The sequence below is a fragment of the Curcuma longa genome, unplaced genomic scaffold, assembly GCF_044706935.1.
Source record: "Curcuma longa cultivar G26 ecotype Majalengka, Jawa Barat unplaced genomic scaffold, ITB_CL_G26_1.1 contig_17204, whole genome shotgun sequence".
Taxonomy (NCBI): Eukaryota; Viridiplantae; Streptophyta; class Magnoliopsida; order Zingiberales; family Zingiberaceae; genus Curcuma; species Curcuma longa.
Window position 1 is genome coordinate 4634 of NW_027430540.1, and position 15908 is coordinate 20541.

Genomic DNA, 15908 nt, shown 5'->3' on the forward strand with positions numbered 1-15908 from the left:
TGTTCTTGAATTTGAAAATAAATTTAGGATTTTCGTGTTGCGATCGGCTTCAGGCTATCAGTGTCAGATTGCTAGTGGATGTTAATATGCTTTTTATATGGTGATAGCCGTTTGTCGGAGTTATACAGGATATTGGTAGAGAGGTTAGTTTTATGTAGATCATCAGAAAATGAGGTCAAATTTTGCTTGCTTTCTCCATCACTATTAGAAGAATAGTTTAGAGAGTATTGAGAACTTTTTGATACTGTGTGGACAATAACTTGATCAGGTTGGTGTGCCCCCTTTGTTTTCATATTGTATAGGGTTTAGATTCCCACAGTGGGCTAACCTTAAAAGGAATTACGTTATATTTTGCATGTCCTTTTTCGTGTATGTGTATGCTTGTCATATTGTTAGTGTAAAAGGGCCATAGGGCTGGTGTTGATTGTATTTCTTCTGTAATGAGAAATGGAAATTCTGTGGAATAGAAAGTCAATAGTTACTTAGTGAGAGTTCAAAAAAAAAGAAAAGACATGGGTCCTGACATCTAGAAAAAAGGGATAGGTCAAAGCGCTTTTATTCATCCCCTACGGGATGTAGAAAAGAAAGGGTTCTGTGACTTGAAGAAGCTGGTATTTTTTCCTTATTGTGCATTCTAGGCACATCAGTTTCAATGTATAGAGGGTGGTTTGAGATTGTAGATTCAAGAATCTATCTTATTAGATTGATCTACTATGCTTTGGTTGTGTCGATACTTATTGTGATTGTTTTTACTCCATGTATGTCTAAGTACTTCAACTCTTTTAGCAAATCTTTTTTAGTACAGCGATGTGAAATAATTTCTTCAGCTTGGGTCAATTTCTGACTTTAGAACTTGTTCGTGTAGTGGTTGTTGATTCTGTTCTTATTTCATAAAAAGGAAGTTGTCTAGTCTTTTAGGAAAATTAGATAGGAAAATTTATGATTGACTTAATGTCCAAAGGAGCACTAGGTGAGGATCTGAATGTTATCTTCTCCATTTTTTGTGGATGTTTTGTATTATTTATATGTGTTTGACTTTTAATTTGGTTTAGTCGATAATATTTCTAATATTTTTCAAATGGATCTCTTTGCTAGCAACCTTGTTAACTATCTTTTTTACGTTTATTCAGCTTATCTATGTGTATTGTGGCAGGACATTTTTGGAAAGTTCCCACTATGGAGGCTCATTGCTTCCATCAACACCTGAGATAACTTTTGGCCTTTACCTGCTTTATTATTTAGGGTCTTTGAGAGACAAATAGGCTTTAATAAGCATACCGTAAGCATTCCTTGTGAACTTAAAATATGGGAACTTGCTTGATTATTTATGGAATTAAAATATGCTTCACGTATACCAACAATTTAAATGATAACCACTTAGTGTTTACTGCATATAAGTATATTTCTTTTGACTGTCTTACCCTACTTTTGATATTTGGTTTGCAGGCCTTCATAATAATTTCCATATCATTGTCATTGATACTGGAGTTTCTAGCTTTGGCATACCTCAGAGGTATACACCATCAGCAACACTGTTTTTTTGAGGAACACTATTGCTTAACTAGTAACAGACTAACCGATTTTGACATTGTCTTTTTCCCCCCTTTTCTTTCTCTTTGCTTTGTTTTTAGTTAAATTTCTAGATGATAGTTTTCCTTTGGAACTCATAGGATACACCAGAAATATTCTTTCATTATTCCCTTTTAGGTTGCATTTGTTTCATTGCAGGAAATGGAATCACTATTGGTATTGAAAGTCTTAACATACATGTTGATTCATGTATCAGGAAATTGGAAACAAAATCCCCCAATGCATTTTATATTTTTTTAAAATTATGACTTTAAAAGTCAAATAGATTACAGCATCAAAGACAATAACATAAATTTGAATACTACATACAGAGAGGAGGAAGGTGTTGGTTGGAAAAATCATTCATCCATTAACAAATCCATCCGCAGATATCCCTTCAAGAACTTCTGTTTCTGCGGTTTTGATTGTGTTAGTTTCTGTAAATACTTAGCTAAACTATGAAACATATTCCTTTTGCAGAATATTTTTCTCTGAATTTCCTGGTGACTGTTATTGGTTAACCTTATAGGAGTTTTTCTAACTTTGAATTCTTGTTGAAGAATATCTATCATTAATATTATTTTCTCTGAAAACTTTTGCTCATGCGGTTCTATTGGCTGATACATATTTCATCTTGATTGTGGACCTACATTGCAGAGACACTAAGCAACCTTTTCTTCTGCAAAAGGTTAACTTTGTATTGATCTTCAGCTCCTTTTCTCATCTTGGAAACTATCCCTAGTACCTGGTTTATGTGGTTTGATTGCTGGGTCTTTATATCAAGTTTGTGATTCTTTAAATCATTCTGTATATGATGGTGATACACAAAAGGACATCATTTTGTCAATACATAATTTTCCAGTCCAAGATCATCTATTAATTTTCCAGAAGCATTTAGTTCATCACCAGCCTTATCAAATAAATATTTTTTTTAATTAATAAAAAAAACTTTTCTTAATTTTTTTTTAATATTTTTGTCATTCTCATTGTGTCACAGCAATAAATATATCCCAGATTGCATGCACTCCCCAATTTATTGCACTACGCTGCCTCCAATAAATGCCGCTAATTAAACTAGACGCTGCTTCCTTCTTTCTCTCTCTTTCTTCTTAATTACTTCCATGTCCGTGCCGGATCTCAGCTCCGCCCTCCACACCGGCCAGGCACCTTCCGGCGCCGGCCTCGGCTACGGCATATCCATCGCCGTCGGCATCCTCGTCCTGGTTTCCACCATCATGCTCGCCTCCTACGTCCGCGTCCGCGTCAAGGGCGTGCCGTCCGCCGTCCGCCGCCGCCACGCCGGTGGCCACCCTGCTCTCGGTGCTGATTCCGCTGGCCGCATGCACGCCGGGCAACGGCATCTCACACAAATTAGACTTTAAATTACTGATGGAGGAATAAAAAAAGTTATCTATTTTTAAAATTAATTACGTGGAACTTGGCATATACAGGACTGAATCAAATAGTTGACGAATAAATTTGATATTGATAATTTATTTATGTTCATTGAATAATATAAACTTAATTAAATAAATATATATGAATAATTTATTTTATAAATAAATAAATATATATATATATATTTGATATACTGCGCGACGAAAAAAACACGACCCCGTGCGCGATCGATCTACGCCGTCCACGCCCGATCGCGATCAACCGCAGCCGTCCAAAAATCGCGATTGCACAGTGTTTCTCCTCGGACGTTCGCCGCTTCCCGGCGTCCGTTCATCGCCGTCCGACCACCGATTGCCGCCGGACCGGACCCGTTGGAACCGCAACTCACCGGCGGTCCGGCGGGTGCCGGAGTCCGGCCCCGATTTGGCCGGAATCCGGCCGAATTCCGGCCGAAATCGGCCAACAGACACTGTTGGCCGATTCGGCCGGATTCCGGCCGAAATCGCCGCCAAACGCTGGCGGCCGATTTCGGCCAGAATCCGGCCGGATTCCGGCGAAATCGACCACCAGCGCGTCTGCTGTGTTTCGGCCGGAATCCGGTGCCGATGTGTGCGCCGTCGAGTTGCGCTTCCAACGAGCCCGGGATGGTGGCCGGCGGTGACCGGACGGCGAAGAACGGCGGCGATGAACGCGGGGAGGTCGGGCGGTCGCGTACGGGAGTCGGGTTTTTTCGTCGCGCAGGATATCAGACCTGATATATATCAGACCTGATATATATATCAGGTCTGATATCCTGCGCGACGAAAAAACCCGACTCCCGTACGCGACCGCCCGATCTCCCCGCGTTCATCGCCGCCGTTCTTCGCCGTCCGGTCACCGCCGGCCACCATCCCGGGCTCGTTGGAAGCGCAACTCGACGGCGCACGCATCGGCACCGGATTCCGGTCGGATTGGGCCGGAATCCGATCGGAATTCCGGCCGAAACACAGCAGACGCGCTGGTGGCCGATTTCACCGGAATCCGGTCGGATTCTGGCCGCTAGCGTCTAGCAGCGATTTCGGCCGGAATCCGGCCGGATTCCGGTCGAATCGGGGCCGGACTCCGGCACCCGCCGGACCACCGGTGAGTTGCGGTTCCAACGGGTCCGGTCTGGCGGCAATCGGTGGTCGGACGGCGATGAACGGACGCCGGGAAGCGGCGAACGTCCGAGGAGAAATACTGTGCAATCGCGATTTTTGGACGGCTGCGGTTGATCACGATCGGGCGTGGACGGCGTGGATCAATCGCGCACGGGGTCGCATTTTTTTCGTCGCGCAATATATCAAATCTATATATATATATATATATATATATAATTTTGATGAGTACACACAGGCACACTCACACAAGCACTTCATTTTATATGTATATAAAAAAAATTATATTGCATATCCTTTCATGCGTAAAGTTTAAATCTCGATGAAATTGAGATAATATCCTTTGTCAATTGTAATTTTTTAATTTATTTTTTTACGGATGATCGTGAACACGATCATATGAGACTGTTAGAATGACAGATTCTATCTTTTACAGAAAAATATGCAAGGTATCCGAAAATGATACGGGATTCGAAATTGCATTTATTTATACATACAGATGTGCGCCGAGTGATATATAAGGTATCATTACTTAATCGAATAAATTTAAATAATACAAAGATCGACTCCGTTATAGCTTGAACTAAAAATTTCAAATGTATAAAAAACATGACTTTTTATATTCAAATAAATCATTCTAGATTGTTTAAATTTGCTGCTTCTACTTTTCAATCTCATGCTTTAAAAAGCTTAATTCTTGGATTATAAAATTTCCTTAGCGAAAAACAGCTGAATATTAAAAAAAAAGAAAAAAAAGCAAGAGTAAATCAATTTGAGGAAAATGCCATCTACCTAAAGAAGAGTAGAAGAGTAGCCTTCCTTCATTATTTACCAAACCAAGAAATTTAAAGTCCATCTCAATTTGGCCCTGGTCACCGGCCAATCTACCAAACCTCACCAACTCCAGCAATGTGTGAATAAATAAATAAATAAAATAATAAAATAAAATAAAATTTTAATAATCAAACACACATTAGAAAATTATTTTTCATGCAAATATAATTCATTATTTTTAAGTCAAATCTCGTTACACATGGAACTAGTCCAACAAGCAAGTATAAAACTCATCATAAGCAAAAAATAACAATAAAAAAGGTCCTCTTTATTTTTATTATTGTTAAAATGTACTTTTTTTAAAAAAAATACAAATTTACAGTATGTTATTATATTTTCCAAAAAAATTTAAAAATATTTTTTCAGCGGTGTTATATCGGTAACTCTAACAAGAATTATTCTCTATATTATATGAATTTTGATAAAAAAATTGATTTAATAATATTTAATACTTTAATTAAGTTAGAATAATTTTGGTTAATTATTTTAATCAAGTTGGAATAAAGATAAAGATATTTTTTTGATATTTGTGCATTTATTATAAACTAGTTTTATAATAATGGATTTTATCAGGGGTGTAGTTGTGAAACGGCCGTGAGATCTATTGTAATCGTCGCACGTCAACGACAACTTTGCCCATATTTCCTATTTCAACCCTTGTATTTATATAAATATCAGTTTCATCCCCTAGTCTCAGTCATCGCCAACCCATATTAGGAAATACAATTTGCGTCCTGAGTCAAATTAATAATTTATGAGATTTCACGGGGCGAGTTGAACATTTCCCGCACCTTCGTTAAGTCTCCTCCTTCCTCCACGTCTTCGTCTCCTCCAAATCCATCTCCCCCGTTTCGGGTCGTCTCCTTCCAGATCTGAACCGCCGGAGTCTGCAACCGATCGAGGCAGCCGTAGGAGGAGAAGGGCATCTGCGTCGACGTCGTCATTAGTATGGGTCGCGAGGGCGGAGGCGGAGGCGGAGGCGGCGCCGGCGGGGCGGTGGCAGAGGGAGTTTTGAGGAAGATTCTGCTTTCCTACGCCTACGTCGCCATATGGATCTTTCTCAGCTTCACCGTCATCGTCTACAACAAGTACATCTTGGATCCGAAAATGTACGGCTGGCCCTTCCCCATCTCCCTCACCATGATCCACATGGGCTTCTGCTCCTCTCTCGCCTTCCTCCTTGTCCGCGTCTTTCGCCTGGTCGATCCGCCGTCCTCTCCGGCCATGTCCCGCGCCCTCTACCTCTCCTCCATCGTCCCCATCGGCGCCCTCTACTCCCTCTCCCTCTGGTTCTCGAACTCCGCTTACATCTACCTCTCCGTCTCCTTCATCCAGATGCTCAAGGCCCTCATGCCGGTCGCCGTCTATTCCATCGGAATACTCTTCGAAAAGGAGATTTTTAAGAGCTCCTCTATGCTCAACATGCTTTCCATCTCCTTCGGCGTTGCGATCGCCGCGTACGGCGAGGCGCGCTTTGACGCCACCGGCGTCGCCCTCCAGCTTGGCGCTGTCGCGTTCGAGGCCACCCGCCTCGTCCTCATCCAGATCCTGCTCACCTCCAAGGGCATATCTCTCAACCCCATCACCTCTCTCTACTATGTCGCCCCTTGCTGCTTCGCATTCCTCATGATCCCCTGGTCCGTCGTCGAGCTTCCTGTCCTCCGCGCCCGTTCGGCGACCTCTCTCCGTCCTGATCTGCTCATCTTCGGCACCAACTCCTTCTGCGCCTTCGCCCTTAACCTTGCCGTCTTCCTTCTTGTCGGCAAGACTTCCGCACTTACCATGAACGTAGCCGGCGTAGTCAAAGATTGGCTCCTAATCGCCTTCTCCTGGTCTGTGATCCGGGACACTGTCACCACCATCAACCTCTTTGGCTACGCCATTGCCTTCCTTGGGGTCGCCTACTACAACCATGTCAAGTTACAGGCGCTGAAGGCTAAGGAATCGCAGAAGAAGGCTGCACAGGCGGACGAGGAGGCGGGGAAGCTCCTCCAGCAAGTTGATGGTCCCGGAGACAACCGCAAGGGTGACGCCCAGAATTGATCCATACTTCAGCCTTGTTCTTCCAGAATTAGATCGGTTCGTCTTCAGTATTTCTTATGGGTCTCTTCATTCGTTAGCTTATTTATCTCTAGTGACATATTCTGCTGCCATGGAGGAAGTTTAAGTGAGAAAACGAGGAAAAGAACAGTAAAAAAGGGACCGTTGATGTCTTCTTTCATTGTTATCCTAATTTTCTTGTTATTATTCATAGAAAAGTTTGGTTTTTGATCATATGGGTCAGATTGTTGTTACAGATCACTTGTCTCAATCCGGGAAACAAGTTCAATGGTTTTGATTAAATTGCAGATCTTGTCATGCATAGGGAACTATGGACGGATCACACCAGATTGGCTTGTCTGTTTTCAGAATCTATGTTCTTTCAGAAAGACATTGCCCACTATATGTTTATGTTGTTATTGTTCTTATCTTGTAGGATTTTTATGTGTAATGCATTTGATGATTCATTTTACGGTTGGTGTTTTGCTTTTACGTTTGGTGTTTTGCTCTTTTACCTGGGATAATTCAAGTGCATGGTGAACCCATCTTACACACTTGGAACTCTTTTTATGCCAATATATTCAGCTATTTGTGGTCCTAATCTCACATGTTTCTACACTTCTGTATTGGTGCTCAAATTTTGTCCTTTCAAATGATATAGAAATTATCTCGAAATTCATGCTTGCTTAGGCTGTTGAAGTTATCTCGAAAATCCTTGGGTTTTATATCGTACTGTTAGATGATATAGTTTTTGTTTTCTACTGATTAACCGAGATGGAACTTTTATTGAGGGTTATGGGGCTGCCTATATTGGGGTAATAAGTGGCTATGATATCATCAGATAGATCTCATTGTCACAGCACATTTTGTAGATCAAAATGGTGCTTTAGAATGCATAATAACCTTGACCACAAGCCGACATGGTAGAACAACACTAAACACACAGAAAAACCTGTGCAATTCATCTGATTTGGTGCAAGCCTACATGCTACATGTACAAGGGTACCAAAATCTACAATATATGAGCAAAAGTAAAGTGAAAATGGACAAAGCAATGCCTCACTTGCACTGGATACGTCCAATACTTGATTCCTTAGTCGATGTAAATCATGAAAATGATGGGAAAGTCTTGAAAAACCGTTCCGGTAGATTCTTGCAGAACAAAAATTTTTTCGGAAACGATCTCAAGTTGCCCTCATAGTCGATCAAACGAAGTTTGATCGACGCATTTAGATCATTGGGTTCTTGTGTTTGGTTTATAGGATCCAATATAAAAAGGGATAATTTAACTTATGCGGAAACATTAAATTATACCTTTCTTCGGACTGTTGCGAAGGATGTGGATGACCCCTCGATCTTCTGCTGTATTCCTCTCCTCTTTCTCGAACGTTGTGTGGGCAACGATCCTTCGAGAATTTCTCCACCAGAATTCTCCTCTCCGATGGCTAGCAAACTTTCCTTCCTTCTCTTTGTGTGAAGAGAAGAGGAAAGAAGGAGGTTGGCTGCCGAGAGTCTCGGCCACCAAGAGATTATTTAGTGTGTCTCAAACCCGTTGAGAGCCTCCTCTTTTATAGCCTTAGCCATCCCATAAATATGGTATAATTTGAGTCATAAACATGATATGATTGACTCGTAAACATGGTATGATTTAAATCAATCAGATTGGAGAATTTGGTATGATTTCGGAAGTAACCAATTCTGTCTGCGGAAGAAATAAAATTATGATTCTAATCAAATCAAATCTCATCCAGATTTGATTCTAATCAAATCAAATCTCATCCAGATTTGATTCTAATCAAATCTCATCCAGATTTGATTCTAATAAAATCAAATCTTATCCAGATTTGATTAGAAAAATCATAATTAATTTTCTCTGCGGAAGAAAATTAATAATTTCGTAACAGAAATTTTAATCGGAATTTCTTAACAAAATTTTTCTCCAGAAAAATAATTTCAGAAATTCTTAAAATTTCTTATCCAAAATTTCATATAATTTTCTTAGGTGGATACGAAGTTTTATCCAGAGGCTACAGCAGGGACCTAGAGGAGAAATTGGTTTTGACCTCCTGATGGACTTAGGCTTCCTGTGTTCTCCCTGAACACCCAACTCAAGCCCATCAATAATAACTCATTCCACTAGAGAGTTATTATTGCACTACCGCACCAATCCCATATTATTGTATGAGCTCCTTCTTACTATAAGTACATTAATCTCTCTGTGTTTAAGATATCGTATGTCCGTCAATTAAATGAGTTACTGACAACTCGAATTTAATCAACTTCTAATCCAAGAGTAGTACCACTCAACCTTATTATCATGCGGACAAGGTCCACCTGCAGGGTTTACATGATAATCCTTATGAGCTCCTCAAGGGGACATCATCAGCCTAGATTATAGGACACAGTTTCCTTCTATAATCAACAACACATTATGTACATAATACTACTTTTCAACTCATCGAGCCTTTTGATCTATCGTTCTAAATCTCACCCTTTGATGAATCAAAGAAGTACATACTAAGTACATGTGTTTGTTATTATATCGGGATTAAGAGCATGTACATCTATAGTAACAGAGGTTTAGTTCAATTATATAGTCAGTATAAATCGAACAATTCTCAGATGGTCCTGTTCAATACACACTTAGTGTATTAGTGTAATTTTATAGTCAAGACAGACTAAGACCAAATTACACTACAACCACTCCAATGGTTTGTCCAATCCATCTTGGTTGTGAACACTATTTATAATCTATAAGGAACTGATAACATGGTCTTCTGTGTGTGACTCCGCACACCATGTTTATCTACAGTATAGATTAAATGGACACTTGCATAAAAACTAAATGCATATATTGACCAAATGTGATTCTTATTTCAGAATATTTATTTACATAGTTAGGATTCTGGTATACATCTCAACAGGAAAGTGAAACACTTCACACCTAGGCCCTAGCACTCGGGGTACACTGAAAAATTTCTCACTGAGAAGATATTTCTCTCTTCTTTAAATCTTTTTGTCTACTACACCCTTCCAATGTACTTATTGCATTTCTTATGCTCTGTAACACTTCACCGATGATAAATTTATAGCTCTTGTCATCAGTCACCAAGCATAATTACATTGAAAATCATCCATTTTTCTTTAAATAGAGTTTATTTGTCACTTGGATCATAGCCCATGTGTAGCTTAATTGGACAGTCTAGATTCAATTTCTTAATTCTCTCTTCATCCATCAGTGATGTATCAGTCCGACCTCATATTGGATTAGTGTTAAATCCAGAAATGGTTTCATGCCATCGATTTAGTGTTGAATCCAGAAATGATTGTGACTTGTCTGAGAATGTACAAACTCTGTAAATGACTACTTGAAACCCATATCTATCTGTGTCTGTTCTGAACATGAAATATCTTGTAGCATTTCTTGGATTCTTCTGTGGTTACTAATTCTGTTGGACATCAACTAACTAAACTCTTCTGTTTGAAATGAATAGCCCATGTGCAGCTTAATTGGACAGTCTAGATTGCAATTTCTTAATTCTCTCTTCATCCATCAGTGATGTATCAGTCGGACCTCATATTGGATTAGTGTTAAATCCAGAAATGGTTTCATGCCATCGATTTAGTGTTGAATCCAGAAATGATTGTGACTTGTCTGAGAATGTACGAACTCTGTAATTGACTACCTGAAACTCATATCTATCTCTGTCTGTTCTGAACATGAAATATCTTGTAGCATTTCTTGGATTCTTCTGTGGTTACTAATTCTGTTGGACATCAACTTGCGTGGTAAATTGTAAAAGATCTTTGTTTATATATATATATATATTCATTCAACAAAACTAACAGAGAAGTGGCATGCTGCTTTCATTCAAACACTGCTCAAATCAAACATGTATCAGGTATAGTGGACTTTCTATCTTGGGTTTAGGGACCTGTAATATGTGGATTGTTTTCTTGGTAGCAAGAGTGCTTTTTAGAGTGACACTTTTGACTTACTGTTAACAACTTTGGAGGCTGTTAATCACAGGTTTTCTTGGTCTTATAACTCTTGTAGGATGTCATTTAGTAATTAAATGAACCTGTTGTGGATCAAATTCTTTGACCTATGTATAGATAGATAGGTAGAGAGAGATGACTACCGAGAGAGGAGAAGAGGTAAACGGGTAAAGGGACGAGATCATCCTTGTCTTCTCCTTTGTTTTTTCTAAGAATTCTTACACGGTTCTACATATATCATGATTTTGATATCAATTGGTAGTACCAATGGAATTAATATATATTTATAATGGTATGATATTGCCTTTTTTTTTTTGAAGAGGGCAAGGGTTCGAATTTTGACGAAGTCAGACAATACCCTCCTGCGTCGTGGTCAATTGTAGTTTCTCGATTTACCTCCTCACAGATGGTCGTGGAACTGATCGTGTGGGGCCGCTAAGGTGACGGATCCACCTTTTTGCAGAAGATATTGCCTATTTTGAATTAAGTCCTATATATGCCCAAGTTCCACGTTTCTTTACAATGGACTCGGGAGAGGCTCCAATCTACAAATTGCATCTATGAAAAGCAGCAATTCGTATCTTTTCTCCCCATATTTGCCTCCAAGTTAATCCTCTCCTCTCCTATCCTCTCTTCTTTTCTCTCTTATCCATACAAGTAAACAAGAGCTTGCACTTGATGCTGAAATGTAGAATAGCATCAATTTGAAACACTTATATTTGTCTTTTAAAGCAGAATGAATAATAAAATAAATTAAAATCATAAAATTATGTAATAAACTCTATCATTTATATAATAAATAAAATTAATACGATTAAACATTTTCACAAATACAATGTAGACTCCATTGTTATTATTTATTGTTAAATATGAAAAGAAAATTAAATTTTCAATAAGTTACTAAACTATATTTATTTTAGTATTTGTGTATTAATAAAAATAACTAATAGTTTACCTCTAAATTTAATTATAATAAATAATAATATTTTTTTTACCACATATAATTGGATTTATTTAAATTTAATTTTAAAATATACTTTTATTCATAAATAATTAGAATTAAACTTAGATTTAGTTTGATTCTGTTCCACTTAAGATTAAACCGACTTCAAACTAAAATTATTTATATTTTTAAATTTTAAATCGAATCTAAATATTGTACATATTTTTATATATATTAAGCTCGGATTCAATTCGCGAGCCCTACCCACTACTCCTATCGGATTTCGTTCCCAAATAGTTCGATCCGATAACAGCTCATTTGCAGTTAACAGGTGAAGACCCTTTTCTTGGGGTTCAAGCAGGTCTTTCATTAGGCTTGTTCTCCTGCGGCGCTTCGATCTATTCCTTCCGACTCTCCGGAGATCCCAAACCGACGATTTTGTATTCAACAAAGGTAAAATTTCTTTTGAATCGTTTTTCTTATCCTTTTTAGTTAAATTTGCATCTTCGTCATTAGGGTTTTGTGACATGATACACTTCCGATCTGTATTCTTCTCATCTTCTGGATCTGTTGTTACTAAAATGTGGAATCCACAGTTTATGCAGATAAAAGCTTCTTTGCTTCCATCTGATCTAGACTATGTAATCTTCTGTTGCTTTTTCCGCAAATCATATAACATGTATTATTTTTATGCATTATCTATTTATTCCTTCTTTCATGGATAACTCGATTTGGCTTCTTATTTTTGTTTTTTTTCCTATTTCTCTGCGAAAACCTGATAGACCAGCCTTGATTGTATGCTTCAAAATGTCATTTTTATGTTTTTATTCCGGAAATGTTACTGATTTTATAATGGCTATGAGCTTAAGCAATAAGTTAATACATCTGTCCTAGTTTTCAACCCTACTTTAGATTATTTATTCTTGAATATTTGCTGAATCTGGTAGAAGACTTTACTTTGTGCCTACCTCTCTTGAAAATAGTAAGAGCTCAAGGAGCATATATAACATTAATGGATAAGCAGCAGAAATGACCAATCATTTTTTTTATCAAATGAATTTCCAACTTGACCTGAAAAGAACCAACTGAAGGTTCTTTGTTGTCAAAATTTAGTGTATTGAAAATCAACTGATTAGTTGATCAAGTATCAAGAAAAGATTAAAACATATCTGTAATATTGGTGAAGCAATAAGTTCAGCAACATAAATAAGCAGACCTCTAAGCTTGTCTGAGTCCCTTTTGAATCTTAGACCTTTTCACGAAACAGTAATTACTTTGTCTTTGACAATGCATTTACAGAGATTTAGAAGATCTATTAATTTGTCATGACAGATTAAACATTTGAAAAAATTGGTTGTTGATATATAATTAGCCTTAAATAAGATGGTACATAAGCATGTAGAAGTATCTGTTCAGAAGTCACCATGACGAAGATAAATTTAATCATCTCACATTCCATGTATGCATTAGGTAAAAGTTAAACTCATATCCCTTACTGAGATGGTTAAAGAAAGCAAAATTGTTCGTATTTTGTTCTTCACTGTTAATTTTGGTACTAGAAATTCTGACATGGTTCTGAAAATGATGAGAATGTCATGCATATTTTCAGCATAAACATTCAGATCAGAAAAATAAAAACCTTCATGGAACTATTTTGTTGCTCGCTTTTCTTGGTGAAGATTCATCCGCTTCAGTAACATTTTTTTTTTGGCCCTGGGTTAACTTATTCCTTCACATTCTGTAAATGAAGCTTGAGCATATTTTTATTAACTTATCTATCTAATGTAAATACGTAATCTGTTAAAAGGATAATCTACAAATGCTTAACAGAATTCTTTACCTCCATTTTTTGAATAGTAAAAGATTAACTATTAGAGTACTAGTAGATAATTCTCAATTGTCTTCTTGGACATAAAGAAGGGGCTCCTTGTGATGATATTTCATGCTGAGCACTTTGTGCTTCATTAAGTTTTCATGTTTTATTCCATGTAAAGGAACAAATTGCGCAAGCCTTTTTTGCTACTTTGTTTGGTAAATCAAAGCACTAACTTTTTTTTTAAATTTGTTTTAATAACGATCAAGAATGTCTCGCCGCTACGATAGCCGCACTACAATTTTCTCCCCTGAAGGTCGCCTCTACCAAGTCGAGTATGCAATGGAGGCCATTGGCAATGCAGGGACAGCAATTGGCATCCTAGCACAAGATGGTGTAATCCTAGTTGGTGAGAAGAAGGTGACCTCCAAACTCCTTCAAACATCTCGTTCCACCGAAAAGATGTACAAAATCGATGACCACCTTGCGTGTGTCGTTGCTGGAATCATGTCAGATGCAAACATCCTTATCAACACAGCTCGAGTTCAGGCACAGCGCTACACCTTTGCCTACCAGGAGCGTATTCCCGTGGAGCAATTAGTTCAATCCCTTTGTGACACAAAGCAGGGCTATACCCAGTTTGGTGGCCTCCGACCTTTTGGCGTTTCCTTCCTTTTTGCAGGCTGGGACAAGAATTACGGGTTCCAGCTGTACATGAGTGACCCTAGTGGCAATTACAGTGGATGGAAGGCAGCCGCCATCGGCTCCAACAACCAGGCAGCGCAGTCGATGCTGAAGCAAGACTACAAGGATGAGATCATGCGTGAGGAAGCTGTGCAGCTAGCCCTGAAGGTGCTGAGCAAGACAATGGACAGCACGAGTCTTTCGTCCGAGAAGCTCGAACTGGCTGAAATCTTTCTAGAGCCAAGTGGAGATGTGAAGTATCAGGTGTGCAAGCCAGAGCTGCTGGAGAAATTGCTGGTGAAGCATGGGGTGACACAGGCTGCCACCGAGTCCAATTGAATTTTGGAAAGTTAAAAATTAATCTCTGTTGTCATTGGCAATACGCACTCTAACAGAAGTTGTTTGGCTGTTCCAGATATCATGTTTGCATTATGAACATTTAAGTCTTTTTTCTTATTAATGATTCTGATGTTGTTGAAAGAGTTTTGGAAATCCCAGTTGGTGAATTCAGTTGCTCCCCTGATCGATGTTTATTGTTGTGCCCAATGTTTAAAATTTTAAATCATGTTGAAGTTTTAATTTATGGTTGGTATGTACGTTCATAAGCTTAATCAAATCAAATACAACACAGATCGGTTACTCGTGGTTCTCGTTAACCCTTTGATCGCCTCTCAGTGGGCGACACATGGCACAAGGTTCGTGGCTACGTAAACGGATGTGGTTCGAGAAAAATCCGGTTCAATTTCAAAATTCCTCGGTCTTTCTTTTTTACTTCCTTCCTCCCCAAGCCGCCTCCGCTCGCTCACTCTTCGTCCAAATGCCTCTTCTCCTTCCTTCCTCCCTCTTTCCCGTTGGGCTCAAACCCTACGTCCTTCCCAAATTCCTTACCCGTGGCCGCCCTTGGCGTGCGCTCCTCCGCCTGCCTCCGTGGAGTCTCGCGACGGCCCCATCGCCGGTGGTCGCCGGGTCCGACGACGTCGACGCCTTCACCAAGTACTCCGGATATCTATTCGAGGGCGGAGCTTCCTCTGAGGCAGAGTTTCTACGATCCTATGACTTCCCTTCAATCGCCGCAATTTACCGCCGAAGGCCCTTTTTGGTGCTCCGGCGCTTTCTCCAGATCACTGCTGCCTTCGGACGGTGGTTCGCCGAGAGATACGTTGATAGCGTTTCGGACCGCTCCGATGAGATGTTTAAAGTGAGCATCTCTCTCCTTTTTTTTGGGTTGATTTTGACTCCTTTTTTTTTATTGGATTATATATTTCGGATGGTATTGGAAAGAGTTTCTTAATTTCTTGACAACAGACTAGAGCTGCGGAGCTGCGTGCAATACTGCAGGAGCTTGGACCTGTAGGTTCTATGTCTATACCTTTCATTGAGCCATTCTTCAGTTTGTCAGGAGTTCGATAAATTGTTAACTTCCTTGTGATAAAAAAAGTAAGTGTGTGTGCGTGCGTGTGTGTGTACACTCTGCATTTCTAATAAATTATTT

General features: G+C 39.1%; 2 protein-coding genes across 2 annotated transcripts; both read left to right on the top strand.

Annotated features, from left to right (window-relative positions):
• The first annotated feature begins 5758 nt into the window (after positions 1 to 5758).
• LOC141816549 (putative sugar phosphate/phosphate translocator At5g25400) lies at positions 5759 to 7449 on the top strand. Its single transcript, XM_074704306.1, has one exon. The coding sequence runs from the start codon at positions 5886 to 5888 to the stop codon at positions 6978 to 6980; it is 1095 nt and encodes a 364-aa protein (XP_074560407.1). The 5' UTR covers positions 5759 to 5885; the 3' UTR covers positions 6981 to 7449.
• A 4833-nt stretch (positions 7450 to 12282) lies between these two features.
• On the top strand, positions 12283 to 14939 carry LOC141816550 (proteasome subunit alpha type-4-like). Its single transcript, XM_074704307.1, has 2 exons — positions 12283 to 12372; positions 14002 to 14939. Exon 2 carries the CDS (start codon positions 14003 to 14005, stop codon positions 14753 to 14755), a length of 753 nt encoding a protein of 250 aa, XP_074560408.1. The 5' UTR covers positions 12283 to 12372; position 14002; the 3' UTR covers positions 14756 to 14939.
• Positions 14940 to 15908: the final 969 nt, after the last annotated feature.

Excerpts from the sequence above, each read along its gene's own strand:
- LOC141816550 (XM_074704307.1), top strand. The coding sequence starts at position 14,003 with ATGTCTCGCCGCTACGATAGCCGCACTACAATTTTCTCCCCTGAAGGT.
- LOC141816549 (XM_074704306.1), top strand. The coding sequence starts at position 5,886 with ATGGGTCGCGAGGGCGGAGGCGGAGGCGGAGGCGGCGCCGGCGGGGCG.